Genomic DNA, 17,115 nt, shown 5'->3' with positions numbered 1-17,115 from the left:
TTTATCAAGTGTTTCCCAGAGTCCAAGATGATGTCCTCAAATGTCTTGTTTTGTCCACAACTCAAAGACATTCAGTTTACTGTCAGAGAGGAGTAAAGTAACTAGAAAAATATTCACATTTAAGAAGCTGGCATCAGAGAATTTAGACTTTTCTTTCTTAAAAAAATACTCAAACCAATAAATTGATTATCAAAATAGTTGGCGATTAATTTAATAGTTGACAACTAATTGATGCAGCTCTACAAAAGTCCCATAGATACTGTTTTTACATATCTTGCTACCTGGTTAAAATAAATATACATATACATCCTATCACAAATGCTTAATGCTAAACGATCCTTCAAAATACATGATATGAATATATATATATATGTATATATAATATAATTTTTGATCTATAATTCAAGTCTTGGAGCACAAAAATCCAAATCTAAAAGGGAATGCAATCACTGATATCTTTACAATAATAGATCATCATCTTCTTCGCTACTTAAGCTTCACGTCAACATGCATGTTTTCACTAACGCACCTCAGTGACACATTCATTCAGTTAAAGGCTCATCACACTTCAGAGTAAACCTGAGCACAGAGATGTGAAAACTTTGCTCAATCTGACTTCTTTGATAGAAGTCACTTGTGATTATCAAAGCTTTGGTACAGGCCGTTCTGGCTTTGACTAACCAGTAGCATTTATTAAAATAGAAATATTGTGTGCGCAATATTACAGAATACATTGTGTGCCGTCAACTGGTAACTCACACAGCGTAATGATGTGCTTGAAAGTGGGAAGTACATTCTCAACCCCAGAAAATGTCAAATAAGGAAGAAATCATGAGGAAATCAACCCTAATATAATAATACTGTTTATATAACCCTTGCATGCAACCATCAAATCATAATCCATGTCCTTCCTTGTTTAAGCTTAATTAAAACTACACAGTCACAGTATTATGATTTGGTCTGATGTGAACTTTAAGCTGGACCAATGATAATAATCATTTCTATTAGGGCTGTCCTCAACCAAAGACATTTTTAGTCGACTAACACTCATATGATTTTGGCGACTAATCATTTAGCTGATTTAATCGACAGATCTGGGAAACTTTCTCAAACAAAAGCACCACTTTAAATCTTGTGTTTACCAGAGATGTGCTCCTAAGTTTCATTCAGCATGAAAAAATCTTAGTCGACTAAAGAAATCTTAGTCGACTAAGACTAAAACGATCGATTAGTCGACTAAGAGGGGGCAGCCCTGCTATTAATAATATATCCCTTGAAGGCCAATATGCCAAACTGTTCCAGACGAGTTTCATAATTTTGCATGAAAATAAGCCTAATAAATTAAAATAAATAAATTACATATATGGCAAGACATGAAAATGTGCGTTTATACCTATGGAGGACCACACAGAAATAGTAATAGAGCATTTAATTGATTAATAACTAATAACTATCTTACAGATTAATTTATTCATTGTACAATAAAGATTCAAAATTCTATTTGAAAATGCAGTTTAAAAAATAAATAACTGGATTCACAAATTGAATTAAGAATACAGGTTTTAATCAGCCATTTAAAAAGGGCAACTTCTTTTCCCATTTGCATTAGTATTTCCCCGCTGCTTTTACTGAATGTATTAACTTTTGGATTTGCTGAGTCAAATAGAATTTTAAATTCCATTATTAGGGTTGTAGCCCTAAAAGGGCTATAACCCTATTGAGTTTGTGCTGGTTTATTTATTCTTTGTTGTCTTATGCCGCGGCTCAATTTGCCGTGAGCTGGAATGAGCTAGAAAAATGAAACTTGGCACAATAACTGGAAATGATGTGCATGTGCTTCTCAAGAACTATGACCCCAATCGACCACATGGTGGCGCTGTAATTAACGCCCAAACATGCGATTTTGGAAAGGCCACGCCCCGCACACCGTAAGTCCGACAGACTTGAAACTTGACACACATGTGCAGCTCCGTGTGATCTACAATAAAGCCTCTGGGACCACTAAAGTCCGCCTGGCAAAATTTTCCGCCATATTGGATTTTATGAAAAACACATTTTTGACATCTCCTCCTAAACCGTAGGTCTGATTGCTGGCATATTTTCTGCGAATCATTATTGGACCAGGCTCATCAAAAGTTGCATTAAGCTTGTTGATATGTTATTGTGTTGTGAAGATATTGACCAATACATTTTTAAGGGGCGGGCTCAGCACATCAATAGACCTAACTTCACAAGCCTTTGGCCCATCATCTCCAAACTTGCAGCAAATGATCACAAGAGTAGCTGGAACATCTGCTGAAAGTTTCATTCAAATCGACCACTAGGGGGCGCTTTGAGCGGGCGATAGCTACAACCCGCGTAATGCCGCTTGCGGCTTTAATTTCTTTATGAATTAATGTCTTTTTAAATTATGTACTTATTAACTTTTTTTAATGGTGTTTTTGTAAATCCCTTTTTAATTTGAACTATTTATTGATGGATTAATATTTCATTTTTAAATTATTTTCATAATTCTTCTTTTTATTGCCCATTTAAATGTCAAAAAAATAAAATATTTTGTAATTTTGTCCATTTATTCATAGATTAATAAATGAATTTGTAAACACATTCATCAATACCTATTTTTATTGTACAATCAATAAATTAATTTGTAATCACATTTATTAATGCCTATCTTTATTGTACAATTAGTTATTAATCAACTAAATGCTCTATTACTATTTACGTGACTCTCGTGGTCCTCCATATAAACCTGACGTAGTTACAGCGTTAAATCTGAACGTTTCCACAAAGGCAATATGTTTCAGGACCTGAGGTTTAACAAAGACAGAAAGCTGACAACAGAGACAGAAAAAAGATAAAAGTCCAGCCGTAGAGAAGAGAGGCCGCTTCATATACGGAAGAAGAATAAACGCCGAGATCCCAGAAAAGTCCAGTCCAGTGGAGACGATGGCGATGATCAAAAGGCATTGTGTTGAGTTCATGTCACCTGTACAGACTGTCCCGTCAGACGTACTGCTGGGGTTTCTGTGGGACGGCAGCAGCTGAAGCCAGGCTCTTGGCGGCCTCCTTGGCCTTCTCCGACGCGTCCTTCACCGTGACCCTGAGCAGCCGCTGGGGCGTCTCTCCTGTGAGCGTCCAGAGGGACAGACAGGACAGAACGAGGACAACAACAATACGTTTTCAGATATGCAACATTGCTGGCTTCATCAAGCTGTTAAAGTGACACCTTTTTGTTGTTCAGACATACAGGATGTGACATTTACATAAATGTTCTTGACGGCTTTGTTCAGACATGACAAGATAATTATAGTAAAAAAGCCCCGCGGGAGATACTGGATTTGGCACCTGGTGCATGAGAGAAAATATAATACAGCTCGTAAACAGTGGTAAGTTTAGTAGTATAATAACAGGAACAAATACGTTCTCCCACAGGCTGCATCAGTCAGTGGTGGAAGTACTCACATCTTTTACTTCAGTAAAAGTAGTAATAAAGTAGTAATAAAGTAGTAATAAAGTAGTAATAAAGTCCTGCAATCAACATTTTACTGAAGTGAAAGTACAAAAGTTTTAGCATCAAAATATACTTAAAGTACCGAAGGTAAAAGTACTCATTATGCAGAATGTCCCATTTCAGAATAATATATATATTATATCACCGGATTGTAATTACTGATGCATTAATGTGTTCATCATTAATACTGCAGATAGTAAAGGTGGAGCTAATTCCAACTATTTTATATACTGCTGGGTAGCTTAACCTATAATAATACATCATAAATATTAGCTGATTATATATTAATAATCAAAATCTGTAAAGCAAATAGTAACTAATGTTGTCAGATAAATGTAGTGGAGTAAAATGCACAATATTTGTTTCGAAAATGTAGTGCAGTAGAAGCATAAAATGGAAATACTCAAGTAAAGTTAAAAAAAATTGTACTGAAATATAGTACTTGAGTAAAAGTACTTAGTTACATTCCACCACTGGTATCAGTGACTGGATTTAAAACGTATTTTCTTTTCATATTGAAGGCTTAATTAATCAACGAGCGTGCCTATTTTATTTGTGTCTGACAGCTCTAAAAACAGGCTGGAACTTGTTTTTGAGTTTGGCTGGATGTTCATTTATTCATTGATGATGTTGGCATGAATGAAAGGAAAATATAAGAAGGTGGACAGCTGGTCTCTGAGTATTACTGTGGTTGTACAAGGTTTATTTTTCTAATCTCTTTTGTCCCAGTCGCACTGCGAAGGGAAATTTATTTTTATTGAGTGATCTGACATGAGAAGAATCTCTCTAACAATGTCAAATCTGCTCATTCACCGTGTTTCAAACCTTATTGTTTTTATGCTGATTTTTGTTTTTCTTCAGAAATGTGTTCCTGTGAGGAGGTTCATCACAGACATGAAATTTACACCAATGATTGGAAGTTGTGTGAAAATGCTGCTCAACAAATGTGACCCCGATCGGCCTGATGGGGGCGCTAATTAAAGGTCAAATTTTGAACTTTTAAAAGTCGTAAGTCCTACGCCGTAAGTCTGTTTTACACAAAACTTGCTACAGACATCCATCTCCGTTCACTCTACAAAAAAGCCTCTCGGACCACTAAAGTCCGCTTGACTACATCTTCCGCCATTTGGAATTTTTTGAAATACATTATTGTCATCTCCTTCTGAACCGTAACTCTGAATTGTACCAAATTTTCTGTGGACAATAATTGGATTAAGCTGATCAAAAGCTATCCCAAGCTTGTTGATATCTCATTGTGTTTAGAAGATATTGACCAATGAACTTCACAAGGGCGTGGCTCAGTGCATCAATAGACCTAACTCTACAACCGTTGGGGCAAATGTCACCAAACTTGCAGGATATGTCCACATAAGTACCTGAAACACACCCTGAATGAGCATCTGTAGGATTGTTATAAAACCTGTTATCTGGGTGAACATGGTGTGCAGCTTTTACCTTAATCTGGTGGCATTCAATTCAGACTTGTGCCGTTTTGAAAGTGTCACATACATGTCACTAGGTCCGACCTAAGTATGACTCTGATGCTTAATCAGACACGAGGCCAACATGTGCCGTTACCACCACATTTATGTAAAGAGGTTAAAGCCTGGGAGAGGCTTCACATAATGATATGAAAGATGACAGAACCTAAATTATTATGGAGTTCCTCTAAAAAGAGAAAATGCTTTTGAAAAAGTCTTGAAGTGAGCACACCCACATTTTTATGCTGTTACATAGGTGTCACTGCCACGGGGCTGCACAGTCTATTTGTGTCTGACCTCACTGTGAATGCTCAAACTTGAAGTACCTCACTTGTGAACAACAATCACAACACAACAGAGCTGTTTACCTAGACCTTAAGAGAGACGGAAAGAGAGCAGAGACGAGCTGCTTCCTTCAGACAGAGCAGTAGATATGTGTTTTTCCTGCATGCTGGCAGAGGGAGAAACCTTTTCACGTTTGGAGACAGACAATAACCGGAGGGAGGGAGTAAATCTGGGGCCAGATACAAAGCAAACTAAAAGCTTTACCTGCTTACACAGTTAATTTCTACATTATAATAATCAAAAACAAACAAAATGCTTTAATTGCATAAACAAAATGAAAAATCCCTGCATGCCTCAATAAATGCCGAATGTGTGTTTTACTGGGAGGTGATGTCAGCCCTTACTAAAATTAAACCAGCTGAGGGGTGACGTACTAGCAGCAGATCTCACTTGTAACTGTCAAACTGGTCCGAACATGTTTCCTTTTCCTCACTAAAGTTGATTTCTTGTTTATGTTTGATTCACAGACGCCCCATTGACTCTGCTGAAAGTGAAAAAGCAACTGAATTCACTGCTTGTATGAAAGCACCTTAAAATAAAGGTTCAAATCCACCCTCAGGTACTTTCAGAATAGCAGAAAAATCTCGGCATTCCCATAATAGTCTCTGGGGTGTTTTAGGTGTTTATTTTCCTCTGAAGGCAATGTCTGAAAAAACAGACACTGCAGTCTTACAGGAGGTGATTTCTCAGACACTACGTGATTCATTGTATTACAGTTTATGACAAATACAATTGGTGTTACGTGGTGCTATAAATAGGTTTATATCAGGATAAACAGGAAGGCAATCCAGGCACAATAAAAACTAAGACTACGTGGCAACATGGAAGGAAATATTAGCCTTTATTATAGTGGCTAAGTCATTAAAAAAGCCAACATGTTCCAACCACTGTAGGTCTTTATCAGGGTAGTTAACAAATAAAGGCTTTTTAATATTTCCTTCCTTGTTGCCGCTTAGTTTTTGGAGAGCCTGGATTGCCTTCCTGTTTTTTCCCCGTTTTCCAAGAGCACCCGACACGTTTTTGATCTACGGTTGAGCACACAGAGTCACCAGTTATCGCTCTCTCTCCTAGGTTTATATAAATTGTGATATTTCACATCAAACTGATATAATTATCACTTGAATGTATGATTTAAGCAGTGGATACTGGCAGATAGTTGAAGTACATTCAGCTCCATAAATGTTAAATCTGTGATACTAGTTGTGTTTGCACAGGGCTTTGTAAAGTAGGAACTACAGGATTGTTTTGGATTTCTCTCTGTAACTGAGAATAACAGTCTAAAGCTATGAAGGGAGCTGGGTTTATTTAGTAGTACTGTAAGTGTAGCAGGTTAGTATTCATTTGACTATAGATTTACAGGCTATAAAACATCTGATCCTGATGCTGAAGAAACGTAATTCTGACAAAAACACAGTCTGTTGAAGTCAAGACCTCATACATTTAAATTCAAGATAATGTAATTACTTGTGAAAGCTGACATTTGTCAAACTTAAAAAGGGGCCGTGTGTAGAATTTGGCGACATCTAGTGGTGTGGTTGCAGATTGCAACCAACTGAGTACCCCTCCACTCATTCCTCCCTTTCCAAGACTGCGGTAGCGCTGTTCGCCTCTCTCAGAGGCCATCCTTACAATAATATCGGAGCAATGGAAGTCAGATGGCGACTGGCGGTACCACGGTTTTGTACTCTGCAGCTCACGTTACCGCAGTTTCACAAGCCTGTTGGAGAACTACGATGACCTTCAGGTAACGTAAAAACGTGAAAGGCTCTCTCTAGAGCCAGTGTTTGGTTTGTCCGTTCTGGGCTACTGTAGAAACATGGTGGAGCAAAATGACGGACTCTGTGAAGAGGACCCGCTCCCTATGTAGATAAGAAGGGCTCCTTCTAATGTAATGAAAACACAACGATTCTTAGTTTCGGGTGTTTATACACTAATAAAAACATAGTTATGAATATTATATTACATTTCTGCTAATAAATGTTTCACACTGGTCCTTTAAGACATTTTAGAACCTGTTCCTGGTTCCCCAATCAGGCATTTCTTATCACAGTAGCCATACCATGTTAACTTCCTGATGACATCAAGGGTTGATTGTGAGGAAGAACTGAGTAATGAGCTGGGTGCCGCTCTACGCAAACTGTGATATGAACTGTAGAAGCAGACTCAGTGATCAGAGAGGAAGCAGCAACCACATGAACTTCACTGGCAGAACAATGTGGGAATAGAAATAGAAAGGCTGTTTGTAATTTTATTTAGGTATTGATAGTTGAATATTATCAATTATTTGTCTCTATATAGTTTCATTGAAACCATATTCTCATGCTGAGATTCACAAGTCTTTGTTTTTGTAATTCTAAAACACGCACACCAAATAACTTTGAGCTGTACTTTTGACTCATTTTACTAATGTGAATTATGAGTACCAGTTTCTCTGAAAACTTTCAGAGTTTCATAGTTTTGCATCAGCTTTTACTCAAGGCCTTCCTGGAGCTAGGATGCTAATTAACTGAATTAACTAAATGTATTCACAGCAAGACTTCAGAAGATGGCTGCTATGCCAATAATGTAAAATACTCTATGTGGTGCTACGAGATGAGCATTGTATCCATCCAACAGTCAATCTCATCTATAAAAGGCAGGAAATAAAAAGAATAAACTTCAGCTCAACATCCAGATCAGCTGACGGTAGAGGCACACAGACACAGGTGCAGTGCCATGCATGTATTATTGACTATACTGCCATACGATGGCAGACCGTAGTAATTGACACTATTTTCAAAGTCACAAAGGTTTGCCTCTACTGTATAACATATGATTTGTTCAGTGTAAATGTAACGTGTGCAAAACACGAGAACAAATGCAAAACTTTATGTAGCATACTGGTAGGTGCATGTAAAAAAAATATTAATAAGGCTGACCCGAATGCTTCGAAGCTTCAACCGTTGCCATGGTATTCAACCTCAAAAATCAGTATTCAAAAGCTTTGTTTTAAAAAAAAAAATTTATATATAAGCATGTAATGATAATGTATAAATCCCAAAACAGCCCATGAAATAAGGAATAATCCCACATCATTATTCATATTCAACATTAATTATTATTATTAGACGGATATCGGAAATGGAGACAGACAGACAGACAGACAGACAGAAGAACATGTCAGCCTGCCATGCTGCTCCGCGAAGCTTCGAATACCTTTGAATATTTCTCACCGAAGCTTTGAAGCCCCAAAAATAGTATTCAGTACAACCCTAAATATCAAAATATTGATCAATGTAGAGGGGGACACATTCCTAGGGCACTTTCACAAGCCATAGTCCGTTTGTTCAGTCTGAATCAGAGACAAATTGGCACTTTTGGTTTGTTTTTGAATTTATCTTTTTCGTCTTGACAGTTGCCACGTCTATGCAGGGAATCGCGGACTTTGAAATATTGCTGTTTACGTTATTTCACTTTGAATCTGCACTGATCTGTTGGAACAAATCCCTTCTCCAGTTTATCTATAATTACTTTATAAACACCACTATTTTTGTGGACTTTATTTAGCATATTCTGTATGTTCTCTAGAGCTGCGACGATTTATCGATTAGTTGTCAACTATTAAATTAATCGGGAAGTATTTTGATAATCAATTAATCGGTTTGATTCATTTTTTTAAGAAATAAAAAGTCTAAATCCTCTGATTCCAGCTTCTTCAGTGTGAATATTTTCTGGTTCCTTTATTCCTCTATGACAGTAAACTGAATATCTTTGAGTTGTGGACAAAACAAGACATTTGAGGAGGTCATCTTGGGCTTTGGGAAACACTGATCGACATTTTTCATCATTTTCTGACATTTTATAGATCAAACAACTAATCGATTAATGGAGAAAATAATCAACAGATTAATCGACAATGAAAATAGTTCTTAGTTGCCGCACTAATGTTCTCAAATTGTCCAAAACCACCTCTCGCAAGTGGTCTCAGACCGGTTGTTTTGGTCCTCACCAGAGTACGATTACTGCGTTCACAAGCGCCCAAACGAACCAAACCAGAGTTTGATTAAAACGGACTAAATGTTGGCTTGTGAAAGCGCAGTTATTTAAAAGTTTAATTCAGCTAGATTGTAACTAAAAAGTCCAAGTTTAGAGAACAATGTGAAACAACAAACGCCACATTTTGGACCATAGGGTTCAGATATTTTATCTCAAACAAAAATGGCTTTAGGGTCAACTAAACTAAACACTATCTACCTCTACACCAATGCTAGAGCAACTTTTGAGTCACGTTTACTTAGAGTTTCAAGACAAATATGTGTGTGCATCTGCATAGACACACACACACACACAAGGGGAGACAGTCACTAGCTTAGCTACACAGTCTACTGCGTGAGGCTCATACATGGCACCATGTGACAACCCTGGGCAAAGGCCTGGGATGGCAGATGGATGCCCCTGACTGCTAATATACTCACCACAACGCTCAGCCTGATCCCAATCCCTGCAGTGCCATCAACAAAAGGGCAGTCGGACAGAATCACAACAATGTCCTTTCAGACAACAGTACGCTGCATCAGCACAACACAGTTTGTAGCACAACACACAAACCTCACTCGTCACTCGCCCACACCCAAACTAGGCACTATATTTCTCACCTAATGGCTTCTTGTGATTTAAATTCAACACTCTGACCATTAAAAATGAGTTTTAAAACTTTATTATTTTGAGTTTTATCATATTAATCTAAATGTCTTTTTGTTTTTTGACTATTGGTTGGACAAAACAAGACATTTGAATGTGTAAACTTGGGTTTTGGGAGATTTGAGAGACTTTTTTTTTTACAGTGTCTATTTCCACCTGGGTGAGAAAAGTCGCACGGCAGCTATTCGGCTATTTACACCCGGTAATAGTAGTAGTAGTAATATAATGAGCGACAAAGTACACGCAAGGAGTAGGTTGTGGTGGAGGAATGCGTCAAACTCAGGACTTTCACCCTGGAGAGTATTCGAGTCCCATGAGGAGCCTGTTTTTCACTAAGTTGACTTATTACTTTCTGTTTTTTAATTGATTATTTTCAGTTTTCAGTAGCGGTTTGGTTAGGTTTAGGCAACAAAACTACTTGGTTAGGTTTAGGAAAAAATATACAAACCGTACATATACACATCCAGTATCTAATGTGTGCCCGAGTTAGGTGCAAATGGTATTGTTGGCTACTGACACCGGGGTACTAATAGCACTTACTACTTCCTGACATTTAATGGACAAAACAATTGATTATATCAAGACAATAATCAACAGATTAATCAATAATGAAAAGAATCGTTAGTTTCAGCCGTAGTTGTGACGGACATTTTGCAAATACCGTCGTTTTCGACAGCTGCCACTTTTTGTTACTGGAGACCCATATTTTACAGACAGACCCTTTAATTAGCCTCAAGTTGTTTTTTTTAATGTTTATGTTATCAGGTTTCCTCTATCCGTCTCTCGGGGATAGGCCTTTTTTAAATGACTTTAATACAGCCTGCTCCACAGTATTTTGTTTATGCAACACTGACTGCCTAAATTGTTTTGGTCTGAGTCTAAATTCAGACGTCCAAGCTGTTTGTCACGGTAGTTGCCATGGTTTCATATCCCTCTGCAGTCACGTGGTATTTCTAAGCAACAACAACTAGACCTTGAGGCTGCTCTAATTAACCTGTTTCTACACGTAGGGCTAAATTTCTAGGCAATGCTGACAACTTTCCAATGCCAGAGTGATTACCGCTTCAAACTTGGGAGGGTAAACGTTAACATTTTAATGTCAGAGGCACCGGATTCATGAAAACACATCACAATTAGTAGTGTGCAATGTGTCACAGTCTAACGTTTTGAGGAAAGAAAGCCCTACTTCTCAGACAAGTTTCTCCTCTCCAGAAATAGCAACAGTTAAAAATAAACTGTTTTGTTTCCCTCTTCTCGTTCCCTTGCACTTTTCTCCCGTTTCTGCTGCTGACGTGTACGTACCCTGTAAGTTGGACAGTGCGTACTCCAGCCCTTTCATGGCCTTCACCTGGTTGCTCTTGAACCGGGCCAATCCAAACTCCTGGGAAAAAGACAGAACAGGAAATGGCTCTACATGAGTGAGACATGTAAAAATAAAAACACTTTGCTAACAGTCCTCTCTCTCCTTTTCTCTGGGGATATCAAAGCAAGCCTGGCATCTTCCACATCTACTAATAACAATTTTAGGTTGACATATTTTTGGCACCGTTTTCACCTCTCCCTTCTTATCTCCCACTTCTTTATTTTGGCATTTGCACACAGGCTCCCACGCCTCTGATGCCCATACGATGACCTACAAATCAAGCTAAGGCCTTGAAAATAGGACTCTCAAAGTTACCCTCTAGAATAAAAAAAAATGTATTCACTTAAACTGAAGCATAAATATATATTTCTACACTACAGGATAGATAAAAGTAGATGATTGAAAATAAATCTAAGTGTCCTTGGCTACTATCTTACTACTATTACACCTCTATACTGATGAATTCATATCTAACTTATATAAATTGTAAAGAACATAATGTCTCTTTTCAAAAAAAACCTGAATATGATGAAAATGTACATTACATTTAGAATAGTTTAACATGTTGATTTAAGCATGGGTAATTACTAGGGGTGTAAATCACAAGTTTCCTCACAACATGATATTATATTGATTCTTTGGACAACAATACGATATTTGTTGATATCACAAAGTCTGCCATGATACGATTTCGATCCGGTTCAATTCAGGGGCCTACGATCGATATAAGACAATATTATATTTCATATATATTTAACGCAATCAGTGATATTTATATGACCTCACAAAAAGAAACTAAAATGTGAAACTAAAAAAACTGACAGTCTTATTGCTGGGCTCTTCCAGACATTTAAATGAAAAATGAAATTTAAATGAAAACAATCTATTATTTTTAATAAAAAGAATAAAATTAGACCTCCTGCCGTAAACTATAAAGTGCCACATTTCTCATGTTTAAGTGCAAATGTTTTTTTTTTTTTTAAATCAGTTAAGAATTTCAAAATAAAGGCATATCTTAAAGATGACGATATGTATGGATGTTTTCACTTTGTGTCGATAATGTATTGGATCGTTGATCAATGAATCGATATATCAATCCAGATCGATGTACCGTTACAACCCTAGTAATTACTCACTGCACAAAGAGGGTCAAAGTACCTGAATAGGTCTGGAGAAGCCGTAAACGTTTGAGGAGATCCACGCCTCTCGTTTCAGCAGGGTGGTGGATGGCTGCTCCGCTGAGTCTTGGAAAATACAACGCTCTTCAACCGACTGACGTGGGGGAAGAGATAAGTGACAGCAAATAAAGTAAAGGTCAAAGTCACACAGTTTATGAGTTTGGAACAAATGTTTTTTTTTTTATGTACAGTTTCAACATTTCAGGGACTTAACAGCTAATTTATAATGAAAACACAGAAACATATATATATATATATATATTTATATATTTATATATATATATTTATATATATATATATATATATATATATATATATATCGACTTTTCCTGCATGATCTTCGCCACTTTATATGACAGTGGACAACACAAACTGAATTTTCTTGTAAGCTTTTTTGTCAGGTTTAATGAGAGTATATTTGAACTAATAATATATCACTAACGAGTACAGCAAATTACAGGTGGGAATATTTGGGAATTTTTGCAATTTGTTTGGATGCTTTGATCAGACAATTTCTTTGATCACGACCAGTTAGTTAGCTTAACTTCATGTTGTGTTTCAAACAGCAGTAGATTAAAAACACGATTAGCATAAATCCATCCTGCATTAGCGTATAGTGTACAGCAGTGAGAGTGTGAAAATAGCACACCTTAAAGCTGCATAATGTACAAGTCATGTCAAGGTCTGGGAGATTATTAAATCTGAGCTGCGTTCAAAACACTCGCCTCCTTTGAAGATCAGGCTGGTTGAATTAATATTTCCTGCTGCACCTGACTGCACGGGGCAATCGTGGCACACAGTTCTGTCTTTTCTACTCTGCCAACACAGTTTACAGTATTATCAAGCGAGGAGAAACGCAACACTAATGACCATGATCTTGTTTTTATGAATTTGTGAATTGATTTTGAAATGTAGAAAATATAAATCTCTTGTACAAATCTGTTTCAGCTAGAATTTAACACACTGTTGAGTGTGGTAAGAGGTATGCAATACTGCGCCTGTAATGACATCCAACAGTGATGTCAGATGTCAGTACTCTCCTATATCACTGAAGCAATGTGATAACGTAAACCACTGGAGATCAGCAAAACTATTTATTTTGGCCACTTGGGGGCAGCTATGGACACAACACGGATATATGTCATCACCTTTTAAGTCGAAGTAACAACCTTGTTAGCAAACAGTTGCTTATCTACACATCCAGCAATTACTGAGCAACATTATAATTCATTTGGAGTTGTATTTCTGACCAATATTCACTCTGTTTTTGCTGTCATGTGATAGACTCTTTAGCTTCTAAATGCTCCACTATGTTCACCAGCTCGTGGTTAAATGTGTCTGTCTGCTGTTTGGTGCTGAGAGGGTATCGTACGGTGGGTTTGTGAGAGCTTTTTAGCTGTAAACAGCTGCCTGCTGCAGCGAAAATGATGCCATGAGAACATTGAGAGTGAACCAAAAGAGTAAAGTTGCAGATCGGACAGCTAAACAAAACAATGAGCTGGAACTCACTATAAAGCTCCGTAAAGCCGAGGGGAGCTGCTATATATATATATATATATAAAAAAATATATATATATATATATATATATATATATATATATATAAATAATTAAAAGACTTATGGGAAATTCGCTGCAAAAAAGGTACAAAAAAAAGACAGGGAAATGTTACACTAAAAGCAACAAACCACGGAGAATCAGACCCCTCACCATGAGAGTTGTGTGGTTGAGGTTGCAGGTGTAGGTGGTCAGGCTCCTGTTGACGGGGTCCACGATGGAGTCCTCGACGATGTAAACAGAGCGAGACATGCCGCCGGGGAAGAGACACTCCGCCCAGCGTGGCAGCCGATTGGTCTTCATCAGGAGGCGTCTGGTGAGGAGCCGGTGGTCCGCGGTTATCTCCCGGTACACAACGTCCTCTGAGAGAACATGGGTGCTGGTGGATACAAAAACATACAGCCATGTGTGCCTCATTAGGTCTGTCTTTAAACAATAGTCAGGTGCTCACATATACACTTAAACAGTTAGTTATTCCTCCTGTTCATGCTGGTCACTGAGAGATCCCTTTCAAAAATCAGCAGTCCTTCATTCCAAAATGTATTTTAAGTTTATACGAGGCCTCAGTAGTCTGGGTTAGACAAATCAAGTGGATATTTTCCAAAGTTAAATTGTTTTTTTGTACTGAATTCCCCTCTTTGTGTTACTATACCTCCACTGCAGCTCAGAAGGAAACACTGTGGAAACACGTGGAGGAGATTCTGTACTAAAAGCACAGTAACTTTGAAGGATACTCACTTTATTTTGACTAACTCACAGTTCAAGTTTGGAATATATTTTTGCCATCTTTTCCACTGGAAGCATGTTAGAAAGGGATCTCTTAATGGCCAGTATTAATATTAGCAACGATTACAGCAAGCAAAAACTGTCAACTGTGTCAATGTACATGTAGGTGAGTGACTTGAAAAAATGTGAACCTATCCTTAAACTTTCAGATTTCATATCTGTTTGTGATTCATTTCAGTTCTGTTCAAACAGTCAATTAAAAGAAAATAAGTATGTGTGGTGTTTTTTCTGGGTCCTGGTGCAACTTTTAGTGCACAAAATGCCACTGTGATGTTTGTGAGATATTATAGAGCAAAGATTCTCTCAAGATGTCGTTAGGTCAAGTCATAAAGCAAATAGAACAGATTGACCACACAACTACAAATATGCTAAACTTAGTTTTACTTCTCTGTTGTGTTTTCTCAGTTCTCTATCTTAATCATGACTACGTGCTATTTTTAGTTGTAGGTTCACAAATGCAAAATAATGCACATAAATTTCACCTAAATCGTATAGCAGGATTCAACAGTACACTCCACCCTAATGAGTCAACATGATCACAAGATTCCTGCAGGTCGAAAAACGCTCTTCACTTCATCTCGTTGAGTTGAGTTTTTAATAACATTTACACCATAATGATGTGATTTTGTCATGTGAATCGCAAAGTGAAATTTTGAATTCTAATCCATCAATACCGATCTGAAAATCGCCATTGTTCATCATATTTATGATGAAGTTGGTTGCAAAATACTGTAGCAGGTGAAATATCACATTAAAAGCGGTTACTAATGACAAACAAATGTTCACAATGTAGTCTTGTTTTGCCCTCTTTTCTGGTGACTCATGTCTAGATCAAGTTGAGCAAGTATGATTGTGAGTCATTATTTTAATTTCAGGCACTGTACTACTAAAAACTACAATATCTTAAAGACTGTGTTGCCTTTTGTCGCCCACCACATGCCTTATTATGAGCATCATACTATGATAAATACTGACAATAAAAATATTATGTTACCTGAATGGGTTAGGGTACCTCTGCCAAAAAGCAGAGACAACATGGTCCCACGTACTCCTGATGTCTGTGCTGTTACAGAAATACTTGACCATTCTTCTCTCTCTGATGTACAGGACTGCACAAATCCCGAACCCTGAGGTCCCTGGCTGCGACTACACAAGACGATGAAAAATTGGGTGTTGACTCCATCCAAAATCTGGCACAGTCCAGCAAAGGAGAAGAGAAAGAGCTTTATCAAATCTATCAACCACCAGTACGCTGTAAAACAAAAGGTACTTACAGGTTGTATACATGTACTTACAAATTATAAATATTACATTTACATTTTCACATTGTGCAATAACATGTGCACAATATCCCTTTATTGTCAAACAAATTAGTTTGACAATAAAGGGATATTGTTTTGATATTGTTTAATAATTGATGATGTAAATTAGTCAATTTATTAGTATTTTAATATGATTTTTGTTCCTTCAATGTGATTATGTACCTTCGTTTGGTATGTGGAATTTGCACATTTACTACCTCATTTAATTGTATTTTAAAACAAAAATTGTAACTTGCACACTTTGCTAATGTATATAGTATGTTATTGTTATTGTATGTTCCAGTTTTATATTTCCTAAACTAGTTGTAGTAGTCTGGTATATTTATAGTGTATTATAATGTATTGTTTTTATTGTGTATACTATGGATATTATCTCTAGTGTTGATATGTATATTTACTGTGTATTTACTGTTCATGTGCATCGCCTGGTTAATCTGCTACTGTAACACAAGAATTTCCCAATTTGGGATCAATAACATCTATCTATCTATCCATCCATCCATCCATCTATATCTTACTTGCTGAGTTACTCAGAAACAGACATTTCTGTCTGGTTATTTTATCCATAAAGAGTTTATCAACTGATTTTCTTTATCACAATATCTATCGATGTCACAATACAAAATTCATACAATGACAGAGGATTGTATTTATATCTTTAGGTTTAATGAGAGTACATTCGGATTTTTCTTTTTTTCTTTTCTTTTCCACCAAGATGTGATCTTAGTACCTTATCAGCAAGTACGACAGCAGAATGTGCCTTACTTACATTATATTCAAAGCACCTTTATGTGTTGTGTGAAGGTTTGCCTTTTGTGCAATGTGAAGTGTATGTTTTTCTATGTCATGTGAAAAATTTCAATAAACATATTTGTCAAAAAAAAACATGT

The 17,115-nt window shown here is 37.0% G+C and overlaps 1 protein-coding gene across 2 annotated transcripts in view; it reads right to left on the bottom strand.

Moving 5' to 3' along the window:
• Window positions 1-2,605: 2,605 nt before the first annotated feature.
• The window catches only part of LOC119485498 (PRELI domain-containing protein 1, mitochondrial-like), a 15,625-nt gene continuing 1,115 nt past the window's right edge, over window positions 2,606-17,115 (bottom strand). The window contains exons 2-6 of one of the 2 annotated variants that reach the window (XM_037765144.1): window positions 15,898-16,155; window positions 14,271-14,496; window positions 12,542-12,655; window positions 11,323-11,401; window positions 2,606-3,128 (exon numbers count right to left, since the gene is read on the bottom strand). In XM_037765144.1, coding sequence (XP_037621072.1) covers window positions 3,007-3,128; window positions 11,323-11,401; window positions 12,542-12,655; window positions 14,271-14,496; window positions 15,898-15,989 — 633 coding nt within the window. In that variant the 5' untranslated portion in view covers window positions 15,990-16,155 and the 3' untranslated portion in view covers window positions 2,606-3,006. The remainder of the gene's footprint in view (window positions 3,129-11,322; window positions 11,402-12,541; window positions 12,656-14,270; window positions 14,497-15,897; window positions 16,156-17,115) is intronic. The other variant, XM_037765143.1, reaches the window with a different exon arrangement.

The sequence above is a fragment of the Sebastes umbrosus genome, chromosome 3 (genome assembly GCF_015220745.1).
Source record: "Sebastes umbrosus isolate fSebUmb1 chromosome 3, fSebUmb1.pri, whole genome shotgun sequence".
NCBI lineage: Eukaryota > Metazoa > Chordata > Actinopteri > Perciformes > Sebastidae > Sebastes > Sebastes umbrosus.
This window is presented reverse-complemented; position numbering and strand designations above follow the sequence as displayed.